The 17,931-nt window shown below is 38.3% G+C and overlaps 1 protein-coding gene across 1 annotated transcript in view; it reads right to left on the bottom strand.

Moving 5' to 3' along the window:
* The window catches only part of trabd2a (TraB domain containing 2A), a gene marked incomplete at its 5' end in the record, with an annotated part of 61,448 nt that overhangs the window by 28,388 nt on the left and 15,129 nt on the right, over window positions 1-17,931 (bottom strand). The window contains 2 exons of the mRNA XM_079257152.1: window positions 2,747-2,921; window positions 3,056-3,202. Of these exons, the coding sequence (XP_079113278.1) occupies window positions 2,747-2,921; window positions 3,056-3,202 (322 nt within the window). The remainder of the gene's footprint in view (window positions 1-2,746; window positions 2,922-3,055; window positions 3,203-17,931) is intronic.

Raw genomic sequence — 17,931 nt, 5'->3', positions numbered from 1 at the left:
AGGAAGTAAATTATAATGTATAAACAGTTTTGTTAACTTTTTATGGCAATAACGTTTACCAAAGGCGCAAGAATGAGAACCCACAGCATTTTTGCACATTGCATCAGTCAAGAATGTGCAGCCTTACCCTTGCAGGCTGATGGGATCATCACACAGGAAGAGAAATATGCTTAATATGCCTCTGCTCCTTCAAACAACACAACCCTAATTCCTCTCAAATTTTGAGTCCAGACTCGATGCATTTAAGCTAATCGCAGATCATCTAAAGCTTGTACCTTTTATTTAAAGGGGTGATAAATCTAGTTCTTTCCCAGGGTCTGGTTACTGCAGGATGTCACGCTGACAGTTCACTAAATGGAATTGAACTTTTAATCTGGAGAGATGTCCCACTGTGGTGATTTAAAGGGACATGAGATGGTCACTGATAAGTCTCACAGCTGATGGCAACAGGGAAGAGAGTATGCTGACATAATGGGCCCCATTGTATAGAGCGGGTGTGTGAATGTGTGTGTGTCCTATGACCCTTCCAGGGATAATTAAGGACACATTTTACCCAGGTTGGTTTTGGGAATGGCTTCTGGCTGTGGGCTTGTGTGTATATGTGTGTGTGTGTGCACATGCACCCTAATGTGGCCCATCCCATTCCTTGTACAAGTCGACCTAACCTGCCCTCTGTGTGTCTAGGACTAGTGCTTCTGGGCTGATTGGCCGTATCACTTTCACCCACCAGCACATACACACACACACATGCACACACACAAATGTACACGGAAGCACACACCTTTAGAAACCAAGCCCTTGTAAAGGCACCTCCTTTGGGACATGCTGTGAAATGTACTCCTTGTTAGGGCCTGAGTGTGTGTGAATGTGTGTGTGTGTGTGTGTGTGTGTGTGTGTGTGTGTGTGTGTGTGCCTGCTTTTCCTCAGCTGTTTCCTGTCAGCTCAGAGACCAACAGACTGTGAAGGTTGCTAACGATCCAGCTAAAAACTTTGCTTTTCTACCTGGAAATAAGCAACAAAAGCTTTTAAGAGAACTGTTTCTGGCTAAATCTGACATGAGAGATGAATTTAAAAAAAATCTTATCTGTCTTCACAAAGAAAACTGTGACTGAACATTGAATGACTTTAAAAGTACAGATACAGAATCGTATACTTTGGTAGCTTCACTCACTAAATTTTAACGCTTCTCTTTTTTCGTGGCTGTATAAATGATAAAAGGTGTAATATGAATATTTTTCTGATAATATTAATGAAAATATTAATGCAAATTTTAACTTGGTATTTGCGCTTTGTGATCAAAGGCATTTAATGGTATAGCTATGCTAGCATGTAGAGTAGCTCAGCTAGCAAGATGCAAGTAGCCTACAGTACAGTGTCAAATTGTGAAACTATTTCCATTAGATTAAATGTGTGCCTTTTAGCTGTCAAGAGTTCTGGTTCAGTTATGAAGAAGCACAGCTTCTCAACACATGAACGAAGAATAACTAATACATTGGTGCTATAGCCACAAAACAGCTAGCCTTTTTGTTTTCTTTGTGCAATACAGAGCTTGGCTGATGCAACCTGTAAAAAAATCTGTTCTTAGTTTTAAAGATATTTACTTGGTTTTACAGCTCATGTGTATGAATGCAAATTTTAAAAGATGACAAACAAGCCAGCCCTTTCTTTGTTAAACTTTACACTGATGACGTGCTAAGCTCTGTCTACTGCAGGTAAGTTACGGACGCCTCCCTCGATACATGTAATTCACATAACCCTGGTGAGGCTCTCTTGTCTTTTTAGTGTGGAATGCAAAGTCTGCACTTTCAGATCTTGTCAACATTTATTTTTAAATTGTTTCAACATGTTGAATCAGCATCAGGCCTGTCAGCATGAATGATTTGATTTGCTGGTCAGCAAAGCTGGAAAGTCACTGATGTACCTTTTTTTTTTTTTTTGGCAGTCTTTTCATATTTTCCTTCTCTGCCTCTTTCTATATTATTCCACAATCAACAAGCCAAGTATTGCCAAACCCAATTCCCACAACAAAGTTTTCACTAACCATATCCTCAAACTTCACATAAAATTCCACTTTTGGAAACATGAAAACATGCATGCTTTATTGACTTACACAGCAAGTAACTTTATGGGATATAATGCGTTACGTTTAGAAGCAGCAATGTTTTGATCTTACCCAACTTCACTAAACCTATTCTAAAATTTATCAAGAGATGATCTCTGTGGAAATAAATTTCAATGTTATAGCAGGGACATTTGTAATTCTGGTCTAAAAATCTACTGGAATGAGCGATAATGAAGTAGCCTTGTCTGCTTTATTAGGTGTGATCGATGCTTGGATTGGACAGCCAAAGGCCACACAAAACAATCACAACAAAGGTTCCCTGCCTTGAGTATATAGCGTGAAATAGGAAGAATGAGGGTAATGTGCTTTGAAAGTGAGGAAGCAACTTTGTGAAATCTACGCTGTCGCCTGTTCTCTTTATCTTCCCTGATTTTACTCAAGTTGTTCATCAGGTAATCTGTGCATGCAATTACCATTTTAGCATGGTTACACATGATTTTAAAGTATTACACTGACATCTTTATATGATCTGTTTATTACTTTGATAAAGTTTGGTTTAAAAGAGCATCTTCTAAAGACCAATAATTTGACTTATCATCATACGCATGAAACATGCAACATCAATTTCCTACAAATGACTTTTCTTGATTTCCTCGTATATGTCATGTTAATCAAAACACCAACCTGCTCCAAAGGCAAAGAAGAAGCTCTTGTCAGGGTGTTCCTCAAGCAAGGCTATGACCCTCTTGCCCATCCTCTCATTCCTCTTGTAAATGAGCTCCTGTCTGAAGTAGCTGTCTATCTCCTGGGCAGTCACCTGCTCACTGGGTGGCAACGTCACATTGTTGAAGTTAGGGACCTGCAGTTGTACAGGAAGTGGTTCAGTTGGGCCACACATGTGTAAAAAGAAAGAGAGAAGATGTCGTTTTTATTTTTGTTGAACAAAATCAAGATAATCAAGATAAGATAAGATAAGATAAGATGTTGACAGACCTGGGAAGTGTCATGATTGAAGATGACGGAGTTTAGATCTCCACAGTTGTAGTGCCTGATAAGGTCTTCAGTGGTGTAAGGGACCTGCAGGCTTCCTGCTCTTAAAGACTCTTGTTGTAATAATGTCTGGTTCAGGGCAAAGATAACCTAGAGTGAGACAATAAACGATAAGTTAATTCGTCTCTTTGATGAAAATCTAAATTTTGTCTGCTTTCTAAAACATTGTTTATTAGTACAATCACAGAATCCAAATAACAAAATTTCAGGCCTTTCCACAAGATTAAGGATCAATTATAGTCACTTCATGTAAGTAAATAGGTATGCCTGTTTCAAATGTTGTCAAATGTCACTGCCCACATATTACCCGTACATGTTGGTTGTTAGGCGATAAATCCACACGAGAGCTTTGTGTTTTCAGAAAAAGATATAAAAAGAGGCAGTTGTCTGGCCAATAATTACATAACAACTTATTCTTCTTCTGTGTTCCTTCCACTGGTTACATGTAAGCTATACTGCCCTCAATACTCTGGTGGTACTTAGTTTGAGTAATTGACAAATGAGAAACTATAGCAAATGATAACAAAACAAATAGACCAAAAAGACATGTAAACCTAGAAAAATGGAGGAACTACAGTCTCAAAACTGCAAAACAAACTGAATCATCTGGAGCAATTTGCATTGTCTACGGCGTGACATAAATAATCAGAGAGAAACTTTTCTGACAGTTGTTATTGCCAAAGCAATGCCAAACCACATGGTCTGGACACACATTCAATAGAGCTGGGTTAAAAGAAATCAATTGATCAAAATGTGTGGTGACACACAGCCCTAATACCTCATAAAGTCATAAAGTGCTAATTCCTATAATAGAAATTTCTTGCAAGGATTAAGAAACCAATGAGATTTGCATATAGGAAAAATTCTTCAGCAACATCTAAATACTTTTTTATTGTATCACTTATGCAGAGACGTGGCCTTATTTAAATTTGCAATAACAATGCAGGTACGGCTCTAACATGTATGCATGAAGTGACTCTCAATCTGTTTTGCCCAGCTTACAGTTACTCCTGTATTTTACTAACAGCTCTACAATAACTTTCATCATGATTTGTCTTCTTGAAACCTAAAGAAACACAGAAACTAAAGCGATACCAACACTAACACACCCTAACCAACACTGTAATACCAAAAGATTTAAAGAGACAACAGATTTAATGATTCAAAATCATGACGATTTACTAAATGAGCTAAACACCATATGAGATAGTTTGAGTTTTTCCACCCAAAACCTTCTCAGTTTTGCTGCAGAGATTCAGCTATTTTGTGAGCGTTAAATCCGCCAGTGTTTGGTGACAGAGTCCTGGTGTGCTCGCCGCCTGCGATCTGCACCGCAATGATGAACACACACCATGCAAATACACATACACATGCTCTGAAAGTTATACAGTCCACACACAGTCAGACAGAGGCAGACGCACACACAGAGAGCACTGCCACTAACCTCGGTGCACGGCCTCCCTGTGATGTCTCCACAGCACACACACGTACATCCATGTGCACAACTTTCACCGTGTGAGACACTGATCTTTAATTTCCATGAAAGAGGAAAGTTTGTCAGCGAAATCACCCGAAGTGAAGATGCGTTTTGTCAGCTGTGGAACGGTCTCTATAGCATGTCTGCGTGTGTCTGTGAACAGTACATCTGTGTGAATATGTACATGGAAATGAATTCTGTTTTGATACTCAAACGTGTATGTCAACACAAGTGGCCATTTATCCCCCAACTTTTAGTTTTCTGTTTTCTAAGGTGCTCTGATGACATTTTTCCCTCTCCGCCATCCCATTGTGGAAGCCTCGGAGTAGCAGAGGAGAGGAGGGCAGCTGAGAGCAGATGCCTTCTTGTCAGGGGACAAAGAACCCCTCCATCACCCTCTCTTCTTCTCTCTACTGCGCTCCCTCCAGCTTTCATCGGCCGCGCATCAAAGTGGCGCTCTGCATATGAAAAGGACCTCGTCTTTATACCCCGCAAATTAGCCTATCGTCGCCCCTCCCCATCTCATTTCACAAAAAACACTCTCACATCTGTGCCATGTCCGTGAAGGAAGGCCCTCATCTGCAAGGTCTCCCCTTTTTCTTAGCTCTCGTCTCTGCTTTCTCCACTCGCCATGCCTTTCAGCCCCTTAAATTATGGTAGTGAAGGGAGGAGGAGGAGGCAGGAGAAGGGGTAAGGGTGAGGGGGAGGACAGTCATATATAAGCAGATAAAAAAATAAGTAAAGAAAAAGGCAAAAGAAAGAGAGAAACAGCAAGACACGCAAACAAGAAAGTGAGAATTTTTACAAGAAAGAAAAAGTGGCAGCAATGAAAACAAAAAACATTAAAACCCTGACAAATGAATCTTTCTTTCTGCTGTGATCCTCCTCTTCTCTTAGTGCACTGTGGGTCAGTGGGTGCATTTTCCCACTCGGTCCCTTTCATCAGTCCCCCCTATTTCTTCTTCGCCTCTACTGCCATCCCCTAACCCGCCCCCTCCTGCACACACACAGAGACACACAGACACACCCCTGGCTGATATCAAAGCAAGCGGAGCCAATGAAAGTCAATAATTGTCCTTTGTCATGGAAATGTTCGCTCTTGTTGAAATGGAGTGGGGTGGGAGTGTGCATCTAGCGCAAACATCATCACACTCAGATTCCCACATGTGGAGATTTGAAGTGTTCGGTGGCTCGGTTTAAAAAGCTCGCACTCCAGAGTGTGTTGGCTTAAGCTGTGCACACACAAACACAACTAACAGCATATTTTTCTGTGTGTTTGTGCCCTTTTGTCCACATACAAACACATTTTTTTGGGCAATGAAACTAAATTATTTGGAAAACGATTTCCAGGGTGCAGATTTTCTCTAACTTAAACTGTAACGTTTCTGAAAAGATGAGTTTCTGGCAGGCTGTCTTCTTGGTTTGATTTCACAAACACACCCCTTTGTTTATATGGTAATGTGTCTGGACATGATAGTAATGGGACAACTTTCCTCATGGTCACACATAAATGTATGGTTGGTTACAAAATGACCATATGAAGAAACAAAGTGTCCAAATGTGCTACAGTATTCACTACTACATACATTTACTACCACATCACTACATAAAAAACACTATGAAAGCAAAATATGTAATCACAGTTATCTGGTTTTGAGAGCAGACCTGGTTGATACTTAAGCTTTTGGGCCAACTTGTTTTTTTTGTTTTTGTTTTTGTTGTTTTTTTTGCACAAGAAAGATGAAAAAATCTGTTATTATAAAAAACATCACTGTTGGACTGCTTCTGCCGTACACTAAGGTTTAGAAACCAGCTGTCATTCCTGTCAATAAAACTGTAGGCGCACTGTGTCTGTGCATTTTCATTTAGCATTTCATGAGAACAGACTTTTGTGATTTTGTTAACAGTGTTGTGTGGATGTAGTTTCCATTTTCTTTCATACATATTTGGAAACAAAGGAATTGGAACTTGAACATTCTTAAAATATGCATATTCATGTGAACTTATCCTCGAGGGATGATCTACAAAAACTGTTAAGAACGAGCTCTGCAGAGAATCAACAAGGGTGCTTTGTGAAAATCATCATTTGGGTGGTTAATAGTTCCATTCCAACTTTAAATCTGGTGGGAAATTTTGTGGCTGAGGGATAAATGCGCTACACTTCGAGTAAACCCAGGCTAAGGTACATAGAAATCAGGCCATCGTCTCCATTAAGTTAGCAACAACTGTGCAACATATACTGTAAATATACTACTTGCAATATGAATACATAATTGCAAAAATGCAGAACGAATGCAAACTTCAGAGCGTGGCGGATAACACTAATGACAATGGATTCTGCTTTGTAGGAAATAAAAGTGACATTCTTGTTGAACACTCTTTTCAGACAAGTATCAAAAGATTGTGGCCGAGTAAAACATAGGTGCAATAACATCTTAATGTCATTCCAGAACTTAATTGTTGCCTAATTTTTACATAAAACTGATTTTCAGTTGCTCTTTTGAGCTTCAAAAGTCACTAATTATTCAAAATGTCATTCCAGTAATTTTCAGTCATTTGTCTGTGTAGTTTTTCATGACTTTCTATTAGAAACGGGATCCTCACAGAGAGAACAGACTTCATTAAAAAAAAAAAAAAATCCTTAAACACAGAATGGTTTAAAGAAATGTAAACATCAACAAAAAAAAAAGAAAAGAATATGAGAATGTAGTATATACACCAGGTCTTTAACACTGCCACATGAATGCACTAAAAACAGAGATTAAGGCATGTAGATGGAAAATAAACTTGCGCAATGACAAAGACAAAGGTAATGGAGAATCAAGCTAAAAGTTTGAGGATTTTTTTTTTTTTTTTAACGTTTTGCTGTACTCATGCTCAATGACTCATGCTGCAGCACAAACACAACACTTTAATCTGTCATTGCTGTAGCTGTTGGTGAATTTTCACATGCGGGTTAAGAAGAGAAATGAAGCTAAGGCCTCATTGTTCCAAGAAAGATGCATTTGATTTGTAAACACAGAAGTGAGATAGTGGCGTTTTCACATTTATTCCCTTTGGTAGCTGGTTTATAAAACTTCATGTAAAGGAAACATCCTAACAAAGAGTTCAAAGGATACACCTAAATTTGTCCGTGTGTAGAAATGGTCTGGTCTGTTTTTTGTGATTGACAATTTTTATGTGCAAGTAAGAAAACACTTTGTACTTGAGCGTCGCAACCTAGCTGTTATCCTTCCATAAATATAAACATGTAAAACAACGGATGGTATGTGGACTGATCCTGCCAGGACCTTTCAGCTTGCCATGTTGTTGAATTGCTCTTGATGAGCACACCCCAAAACTTTGACATGGGAAAACTCCAAGAATTGGCTGAGTTTTCAGAAAGACTTCTTCTGGCAAGGAAAAACCTGTCTGCCATCACGATCGTTTATATATTTAAACCAGAACACTGAAAGACATGATTATTGTATTAAAGCTCAACATTAAAGTTAGAAACACATTTTATTAGTATATAACTGAACACTCCGTGTAAGTTGTATAAAAAAGTTTGATTGCAATGAGCATGCTTAAGATAATGTGCAACACAAAGAAATACTTCCCTTATAGAAAAGCCTCTGGCTAGTTCAGGTTATTCTTCCACTATTTCTAAGCATGTTTCAGTAAGTTAATTTCTAATTTGTATTTAATGAGACTCTAAAGAGGAGCATATGTGCGTCTGCTTGCAACTATCTTTCCGTGTGGGTGTTTTTCTTCATTTTATGACTGATAGTGTGTCTGCATGTGAGTGGAAAACCATGTGTTGTAACAAGTGTTTCAAAGGTAGTCCTCTCCCACACACACACACACACACAAATACATACACATTTGCAGTCAATTCAGTGGGTCTTGGCTGTCTCCCAAGCTCAAATGAAGACTTCTAAACGCACTTCTCTTCTCTCCTGCCTTTGAGATGTTATCACAGTAATACAACTCTAACTTTCCTTCTTTTTCTTAAACACTCAGACACACACATAGCCGTATGAAACTGAGAGGACAGCACTGTATGATTTCTACCAGAAAGCAGTAGGTATGAAAGTAAAAAGTTGAACCAATGAGACAGAGAGAAAGAAATAAACACTGAAACACAGTGCTGATGTTATCAATTAAACCTCACATAAGTAGAGCGTTGAAAAGTGAGGGGCACATGGAAATAGGTAGATACAGTATATTCTGAGTAACAATGAAGTCTGAAGACAAACCCCCATCAGAGGGCCAGAAACACTTTAAAGACTTTACAGGGTTGTAGTGTGACTCTGAAGCACAATGTTACACTTCCTGCATCCTCAAGTATATTTGGGCACATTCACATCAGCCTTTTTGCTTTGAATCCAAATCTGTTTGCTCGGAAAGTCCACTTTGTTTGGGGAACTGTGAATGCGCCAAACAAATTCTGATTTGGACCAAAGAAGCGGAGTTGGTCTCTCTGCACACACAGATCTTGGCACGTTTCAAGCAAACTAAATACAAAAAGTGGACTACAAAAAAAAGTCACTTCCTGTATTGGACCTATCATTGCATTGTGGGTCAATACATAGGTATCGTGTTAAGAGTCTTTTGTCTCGCCTGCTGCTCATACTGTGGTCATTGTTGCAATGCATTTCGGCAGTATACTTGCAAAAGAAAACATAAAAAACCCAAAAGAGCGATAGTTTTGTGCTCTATGTTCAACTTACAACAGAGTTTTCTTCTTCACGCAGATCTTGTTCTCTCTTTTGCTAAATATTAGTGCAGTGGCACCTTTGGAGGGCATGGGGATATATTATTGGAAAGGTTTGGCACGTTTGACAAAACTGCAGCGTGAATGCAATATTGGTCTGAATGGATACACCCCACCACAACTGAGATGAAACCCCAAACGGACCGAGTCTAGCGGACTATCCTGATGTGAATGCACCCTTAGACCCAAGTAAACCTCAAAACATTTGTTTTGTTCATACATACAATAGAATCCTGTGTGATGCTGAATATCCTGGTTGTCAGGGTTGTCCATTATAACTGATGTATTGGATAGCATGGCAAGGCATTTCGTTACACAGCATATATGTATGTATACACACACACACACACACATATATATATATATATATATATATATATATATATATATATATATATATACACACATATATGTATGTATATATATATATATATACATATATATATATATATATACATATATATACATAGTTGCTGGGTAGGTTGTTTACAAGTGGTGCAATAAAAATACATGTTTTTCCAGACACAATGAATGATCGTGATTAATAATCATTGTACTACATTGTAATCATTGGGGCAATGTTGCGGTTTAGCTTGTATGCAGTCAGCAATAGGACAGTCCAAAGCTGTCTACTGTGCTTCTTCTTTATGTCTCTTACCAAGAATATCTATTAAACCATTTTTATGCTCAAATTAATTAAAAAGAGTGTGTAAAAAGCCTCTGTGCTAATATGTACATCAACACAAATCTCCTGCAAGGTCTGATTGAAATAGCATGAGTCTTATTGTCTAATTTTGTGCCAGTCACCAGGTAAAGATGTTATTAGTGAGACAAGTAACAACCTGTGACCTGCTTACATGACAGGCTCAACTGATTATTACATGATTTTGTACTTTACAGATGGCGGTGTTCAAAAATTTCAAACATTTGGAATAGTGGAATAGATAATAAAAACATATTTATAGTTTTATTTTAACATATACATTAGAAGATTTGACACGTAACCCATGAAATAATATGATTGTTGTGGTGTAAAATAATGTGACTGCCCACCTTCCTTTTTATTAACGTTTATAAAAAAAAAGCCTCCAACATCCACAGTAGCTTGTGTGTACGGCGGCTTTAAAAAAAATCTACTCTCTTTTGTTCAGCAGAGATTCACAGACACTCCCCCAGATATATAAATCTTTCATCACTACACAAGCTTTCACTTTCAGCCTGAAAACCTACCGTTTGAACACAGATACACACACCTGTCAGTCTGAGTTATCTGTATTGTTTCTGCACTCCATCCCTCCACCCTTTCCCTCTGCCTTTTTTCTCCCCATCTCTAACCTTTTCTCTCCTTTATCCCTTCCTTCCAGCACAGTAACTCATACTTCCCTCCACACTCATCTACATCTCTGCTTTCCTTCACACATTCATCCTCCCATCATTTCATTCCTCCCTTCCTCCCCTCTTTGATCCAATATATTACCTCCCTCTCCTTCCATCCACCTCTCCCTCCCTTTCCCTTTCTCTCCTTTGATCCTATACATCCCCTCTATCAGCCAGGTCTTTTAAGATTTGACCTCTGCATTCCTTGGGTCACTAATGACCTCCTTGCTGGGTTTGTGCGTGTGTTCCTATGTATGTAAGTGTGTATCCACCTGTGCAAGATTAGGTCTTTTTCTTCATTGTGCATTTGTCTGTATATGTATACATTTGTCCTTGTTTAAGTGAGTTTGTGTTTTAATGTTTAATCGTCATGGAATACAGCAGCCACTGCAGAACTGAAAGGGCATCTTTCAAGATTGGTTTGGTAATTTTACAAAGTAAATATGGGTCCATGATTTCCTTAATAGGAGGGAATGAACACAAAAAAAAAGAAAAAAGAAGAGACCAAGCCACATAAGGATAACTGCTCCAACCTTAAATGATGACCAAAAATTGTCATGACGAAAATCTATGCCTAGACATAATTGACAACCCTTTTCCTTTTGATCGTGGACATTTCAATCGATGAATGTTGACAGGAACTTTCTCCTAAAGCCAGACATATGAGGTCATTGTGTGCACACAAAGTTTCTTTTTTTTTTCAAAAAGGGCTGAACAAATCAGTTTTCAATGGAAAATGTATATTTGCAAAATCTCAAGTGGACCGTTCATTAAATCTTCTTAACATCTCAAACATTAGGGATTCCCCAAATACATTCTCAACAATCAGGTTAGGGTCCCAATTATTTTTTCTGATTGCTCAGTATCAGGGTCATTGGGTACAACTCAGCTCCTGTGACTGTTGTTTTGCATCGGCAGCACAGTAATATGGCTGCATTATGGAGGTGTGGCATTACTGTAGTTGAAGACAAAAGCTCCGCATGTGGATTTTCAGCTGCTATTTTATCTAAAGACGCCACAGACAGCTTTACTAAAGACCTTTGGAGTTGAGAAGTTTGTTTCATTGCAAACTAAACTGAGTTCTTTTTATTGATAAAAAGTACATGATGCTCTGTGCCCAGCAGGTTGTGGATCTCATACTACAGAGAATGCAAAGCATGCAAATGAAGGCTTGTTTAATATATGAGAAATAGTGATGATGCGTGTCCACATCAGTTTGTGAGATCAAACAATATGAAAGTGCAAAAATAAGCTCATGGTAGTTTCAGGAAAAGAAAGACTTCAAACAGTATGAACAATACTGCTTTTCTTAGTTCCAAACATGTGTATGATATCAATTTTAAAAACTTTTATGTTCTTATGGTGGGTAGTTTGCAACTGTCATAAAATTGAAGTACTGGATTAACCACTTGTATAAGCAGATACTAAAGTTCAACTGACCGGTCCAAAAAAATCAACGCTAACAATACCAGATGAGAAAATTGACCAACAAAGGAGCTTAGAGTATACTGTGTCCTGCTTGCTGTTTGTTCTAACGCCAAATATTTCAAATACTGATGTCTGGTCAGGACTGCTCCGGCATTCTGCTTTAGCATTCTGTGTCAATTAGATTTCAACTGAAGTCTGAAAACAGATGCTTTGAGATCATTGCTAAATCTTTTGTTTAGATAACAGAGTTGTGGGAGAGGGGAAAAGTGTCCTGTGGCTCAGGATGAAGACTCACAATCGGTAAAAAAATCTCAGGAGCAGATTCTCCTCCCCACACGGCAAAGTCTTTTTGGGCAAAAGATTAAACCCCACTGAACCCGACACAAAGGGAGACACATCTGATGTGTTCATTCCGGTGTAAATGCATCTATGATAGATGCATTTACATGTGCTTTTATGTTGAATGTGGCTTGTGAAAAAAAACTGCAAGTTTTACAATTTGAGGGTATAAGAATCTTTAACATTGCAAAGTTTCCCCCAAAAATTAGAGATTTTATACATAACTACCAAAACAGCAGGTGTAAAAACATATTTCTACAAAAACTGTATCCACAAAGCTTTGACAAAAGCATCTTAACATCCAGAGTTTGTTGTAATTTTGTTTTTTTTTCATAAGAGTTATGACAAAGAATTTAATAGTTACAGAGAAACATTTATCCTATCCCTAATTTGGGAATCAAATTTATTTGTATGATAAATTTGACTTCTGTCTGTAGATATCTGGAATTAAAACGCACATGAAAATTATTTAGAGCTTGTGAAAAATTCTTAATTTCTTCTGTGTTACAAGAAATATCATAGAATAATGAAATAATGCTGATTAAGGTTTGCTTAGTAAATTCATACTGTTTGCTTTGGGCTTCTCTGTCTTTATCTTGACCAGAACCTACCACCCTCCCCTTTTCTGCCTCTCTCTCTCTCCCGCCCTGTAAAAACATTCTTGTGGGGTGCATTTACCTTGGTGCCAGGATGCAGCCAAATATTTAGGCTGTCACAGCGAATCAGCCTCAAACCAAATGGTTTGTGAGTGTATGTGCACACATACGGGGGATTGTGGCAATTGAAATGTCAAGTTCTGAAACCCCCCTCTCTATCATGCTTCACTACACCGTGAACAAGCTGTGCACAAGTTCCAACCAACAGACTCAAAACAAAACTATATAAGATTTGGACATATCGTGAGGAAACACTCGGTGCCAAAACTGTGGCCAAACAGGAGACGAGTGTGTGTGAGAGCAGGAAATCACAGTAAGCCATGGCAGATTTCCTCTACTTGTGTCTGTATCCATTAAGCTTCATTTTATTTTTCCTTTCTTGTGCCTTCACAAATGCAAATGACACAACGACCAGCCAGCAACAAACTCCATTCATCTGCTTAAAAGCAACACGCTCATGTTGAAAACAAAACAAACTGAAAGGTGAATAGACAGCAATTTCATCAGCTGTCTGACTGAAAGAATTCAGAACGGCACGAGACAGAAACATCACAGCCAAGTTATTTGTGACTGAGAATTTTCAGCAAAAAGCTTATAGCGTAGACACTGTGATGGCCTGCCATCTTAGTTTTGTTTGTGGTGATTGGTGATGAGTGGAGAATGTGTTGCACCTGCAGAGGTGGGAGTGGCTAAACTCACAAAGCCTGCTTTATCCAGACTCACTAGCTGCGCTTCCGTTACATTTTTTTCGCAATATAAACGCAATATTTGTAAGTTTCGACAAACAACAATTGCAATTTGCAGGTGATTCCATTAAACAGTGTTTAGCACATTATCCTCAAGTCTCGTAAATTCTTGTTATTCTGCGAGATTTTACGAAAATTGTGTTTTATGTAAAGTAGGGATGTAGCGTTATTTTGGGGTTTTGTACTTGATAATTTGGGATAATTTGCTGTGGATTTTCTAAGCTTTTCTCCCTCATTTTCTTTTCTAAAAGTCTGAAATTCACTGTTTCCAATTACATTCATATTTAAACATGTGCATACACATTCAGATTGTTTGCACCAATGCCTATTTCAGAAACAAAAATACAGTTTTCATGCCATTGCCGTTGCTAAATCACACACACGCTCTCTCTCACACACACACATACACACACACTCACATTCAGAATCCATGTATGTAATGGAAAATAGGACATATTATCCAAACCAGCAGTGAAATGGGTCTGTTTATTGTGCTGAACGACTGATCAGCAAACGATACAAAGAGACCGACAGAGATAAACAGTTACAAGTTTAGAAAAATGAGAGAAAATGAAACTGTCTGTGAAAAAAAAAGGAAATAGGAGCAAGTGGAGAGGAAGTGTTGGTGGAAAGATTGAACATCATAGTGAGAATGATGCTGTTTATTGTACGGATATCTGCCACGTCTCACACCCTTACCACAGGCTAACAACAAATCAACAGAATATGAAAAGTATCCAAACAGATTGGCTTTTTACTTTAATAGCGGATGACACACTCCCACAAACCGGTGGTGGAATGTTATAACTAAAACAGCAACTCAGAGCAACAAAACATGATGGGATAGAATAAGAAAACTGATTTTAAGTTTGGGTGGAGAAACAGTGCAGGACGAGGAACAGTAGGTTGAATGCAAGACTGGAAAGAAAGGTTTTATATCAGCAATGCTGCAGTTTCAGGTAAGAGATCCAAAGAAACATATCTACTGTGTTTGAGGGATTCTCACCTGCAACCCTATCATCTCAGTTGATCACGAGAGAAACCTTTTTAAAGATGCAACAGAAATTGGTCTGAGTATGATCACACTGAGCAAGAAAATGCAAAAAACGTTTAGTTTTAGTGAACATTTCTTTATGCACTGATATAATACTGAGGCTGTGTGGACGGGGATCCCTCTGAACTGAAATGTTTCAGGTATGCACAACAAGAGGAAAGATTCTTTGTCAAAAACAGCCTAAACTAAGTTAGACATTTAAACAGGGATTCCCCTTGACTTCAAAGGTGGAAAATGTCTAATTTGTTTATGACAAAAATAAACCAACAAGCCAACATGACCAACAGTGGAGACACAATGCTGGCATGGCTGAAAAACTTTTAATATCCAGAATAAAACTATAAAAGTAGCATCAATGGCTGTAAAACCCATTATAGAGGAACCTCCACGTCGAGGAGGCAGACAAAAAGAAAAAAAATGAAAGGGTGGTGAAGTGAGCTAAGAGGCTAAACAGTTGTGTTGCTGTTAAGACTCTCACAGGTTTTATGATCTCAGTAACCACAAGCAGTCAAACCCCCAAAACACAAACAATCTGTGGGCTGAAACAACCCTGAAAAACTTTCATCCACAGAGTGGAAGTGACTCTGGGTGGTGGGAGGAAGTTGATACATGAGTTCATTATATCTGTCCTTGTGAAATGCGCAAATGCCATACATAATTGTTCAAAGCCTGATGGACAATTCTGTATGGCCTGCTTTTTGCATGTGAGTGTGCATGCATGAGCTTGACTCTGTAAAAAATGAAAGAAAAAAAGCATGTGGTGATGTTATATAATTTTCAATTCCATGCTGATAAGGTTAATTCATCTTTATTTTAAGGTTAGGGTTAGGTAGTTTATTTGTTTGTTTTTGTTTCTGTTATCTTACATTTTGCGGTGACACTGCGATAAAGAGACACTCAAACACTAGGAGTATCTGAAAGATAGTCGGACACGCAGACAGAAATGCACCAGACACAAAAACATGATTGCACACCACATGTTTATACAACATCTCTTCCTTCTATGGATTCAAAACAAGTTAGAGCAGCAGACCATCACATTTCCAGCTGTGTTCGGACCAATATCTGTCAGTCATCCAGGATGCAACAGCTATTAATCTTCTACTAAAAAGATCTTATCTAGAAGCTACAACTACAAACTGCTAGAGCTGGTGATGCTTTTATTGCTGTTGTTTCAAAGGAACTTTCGACCATGTTCTACTTAAATCCTGACTAAATCAAATGCTATGAGAGCAGCAAGTACATGAAAACAGCTAAATTCCTGTTGTAATACATAAAAAGACAGAGTCAAAATGAACCAACAGCTTGTAAAGATTTATACTGAATGTAAAACTATCGTTAGTGTGTTTTAATGTCGCACATCAAGAAACAATGACTGAAAGCTAAACAATTTTTTTGCTTGAACGAGACAACATAGGGGCAGTCCAATACTGGACTGCTGTTCCAGATGTGGAGCATCTGGAGCACTGATGAACATCAAAGTCTTTTGCTGTAAGGTGGGTTGCATCATAGCAAAAGAAGAGCAAGACTGCATCCAAGAGACAGAAGAAGAGCTCCAAGGAAACTAACTGAAGTTTACAGAGTTGTCTGACATGTTTTTCTGCCAAGTCAAAGAAAAGTTGAAGCAGTGAAAGAGCGCAGACTTCTGCCAAGCCACTGTCTTTTTTTTTTTTTGCCAAAGATTGTGGGCATTATTTTTTAATCAGAAGCTCTGGCAACATAGTCCCTATCCCCCTATAGTAATTAATGCTTAAAAAAATCCTGGATCCAACAGTGACTCAGATCCCCCTAAAAATCAAACCATTTTTTTATTCCATTTCTGAGATTCCCTAAAAAATTTCTTCAAAATCCATCCATAACTTTTTTTGAGTTATGTTGCTAACAGACACACAAAACAACACAGCCAAATATCTCTGCTTTGGTGGGGGTAATGGTGACCGTGAGCAAATATCCTGATTATCATCACATAACGCACACAAAATAACGCAGTATGAAGGTATTATTTGTGAGTAGATTGTGGCCAGGGGCTTGATGAGGTTGCAAAAGAAAAGAAAATCATGAAACGTTCTCAAGGAGGGAAAATATTGCTGGTTAGCTTTTTTGTAATTGTGTTTTGTCTGAAAGAGGTGCCAGAATTTCAGAGGATTAACTCACACAGTACCATATTTTCTTTAACTTCTGTTTTCCACTTTTTGAGGCCAAATGAAAAATGTTGCAAATATCAATGTTAAACCTAAAGTTTCGAGAAGTTCAATGAACCACCTGCTATAAGGCCAGCAAAATAACTGTCTGAAGTGCTGAAAAGTATAAACCTAAATGCAGTTAATGACACTGTTACGTAAATAATAATATAATCATTTAGATTTATATAGTGCATTTACTGCTGATGGCATTCAAAGCACTTTCTTTAGAGCCATTATTTATCTATTTTCATTCATAATTGGTGATAGTAGACTTCATGTGTAGCTAAAGGAAGGATGGAGATATGATGGAGATATTCAATTCAATTCAACATTTAAATATGACAGCCAATGCATATCACCTCAGACACCTCTCTGACCACTACCTGTACATTTGTACATGTTCATTTAGTCCAGATGCTGATACTGGAGGCAAGGAGGTTAAAATGTATTGTCCAAGGGCAAAAAGACAGGTGACTGGGGGTGTAGGATTCCAAGTACCAACCTTACAGTAATTGGACAACCTGCCCTGCAGTGTGTTAAAAGGTTCAGCAGACACTTCCAAAGGAAATATATGACTTTTTTGGCTGAGCTGTGCATGTAGGGCCTGTTCACATGAGCTGTCATAACTGAACAACTCAAAATGCGAATGCTCTCAGGAGGATGTAGGACACAATCAGATCTGAGCATTTAGAGTAATTTTGGAGGTGTTCCAGGAGACATTAGTTACACATTTCTTAGACCATCAACACAATGGTGTCCATTTAAAAAATGGAAAAATACCCTTTTTACACATGACATGAATC

The sequence above is a fragment of the Telmatherina bonti genome, assembly GCF_933228915.1.
Source record: "Telmatherina bonti genome assembly, chromosome: 17".
Taxonomy (NCBI): domain Eukaryota; kingdom Metazoa; phylum Chordata; class Actinopteri; order Atheriniformes; family Telmatherinidae; genus Telmatherina; species Telmatherina bonti.
This window is presented reverse-complemented; position numbering and strand designations above follow the sequence as displayed.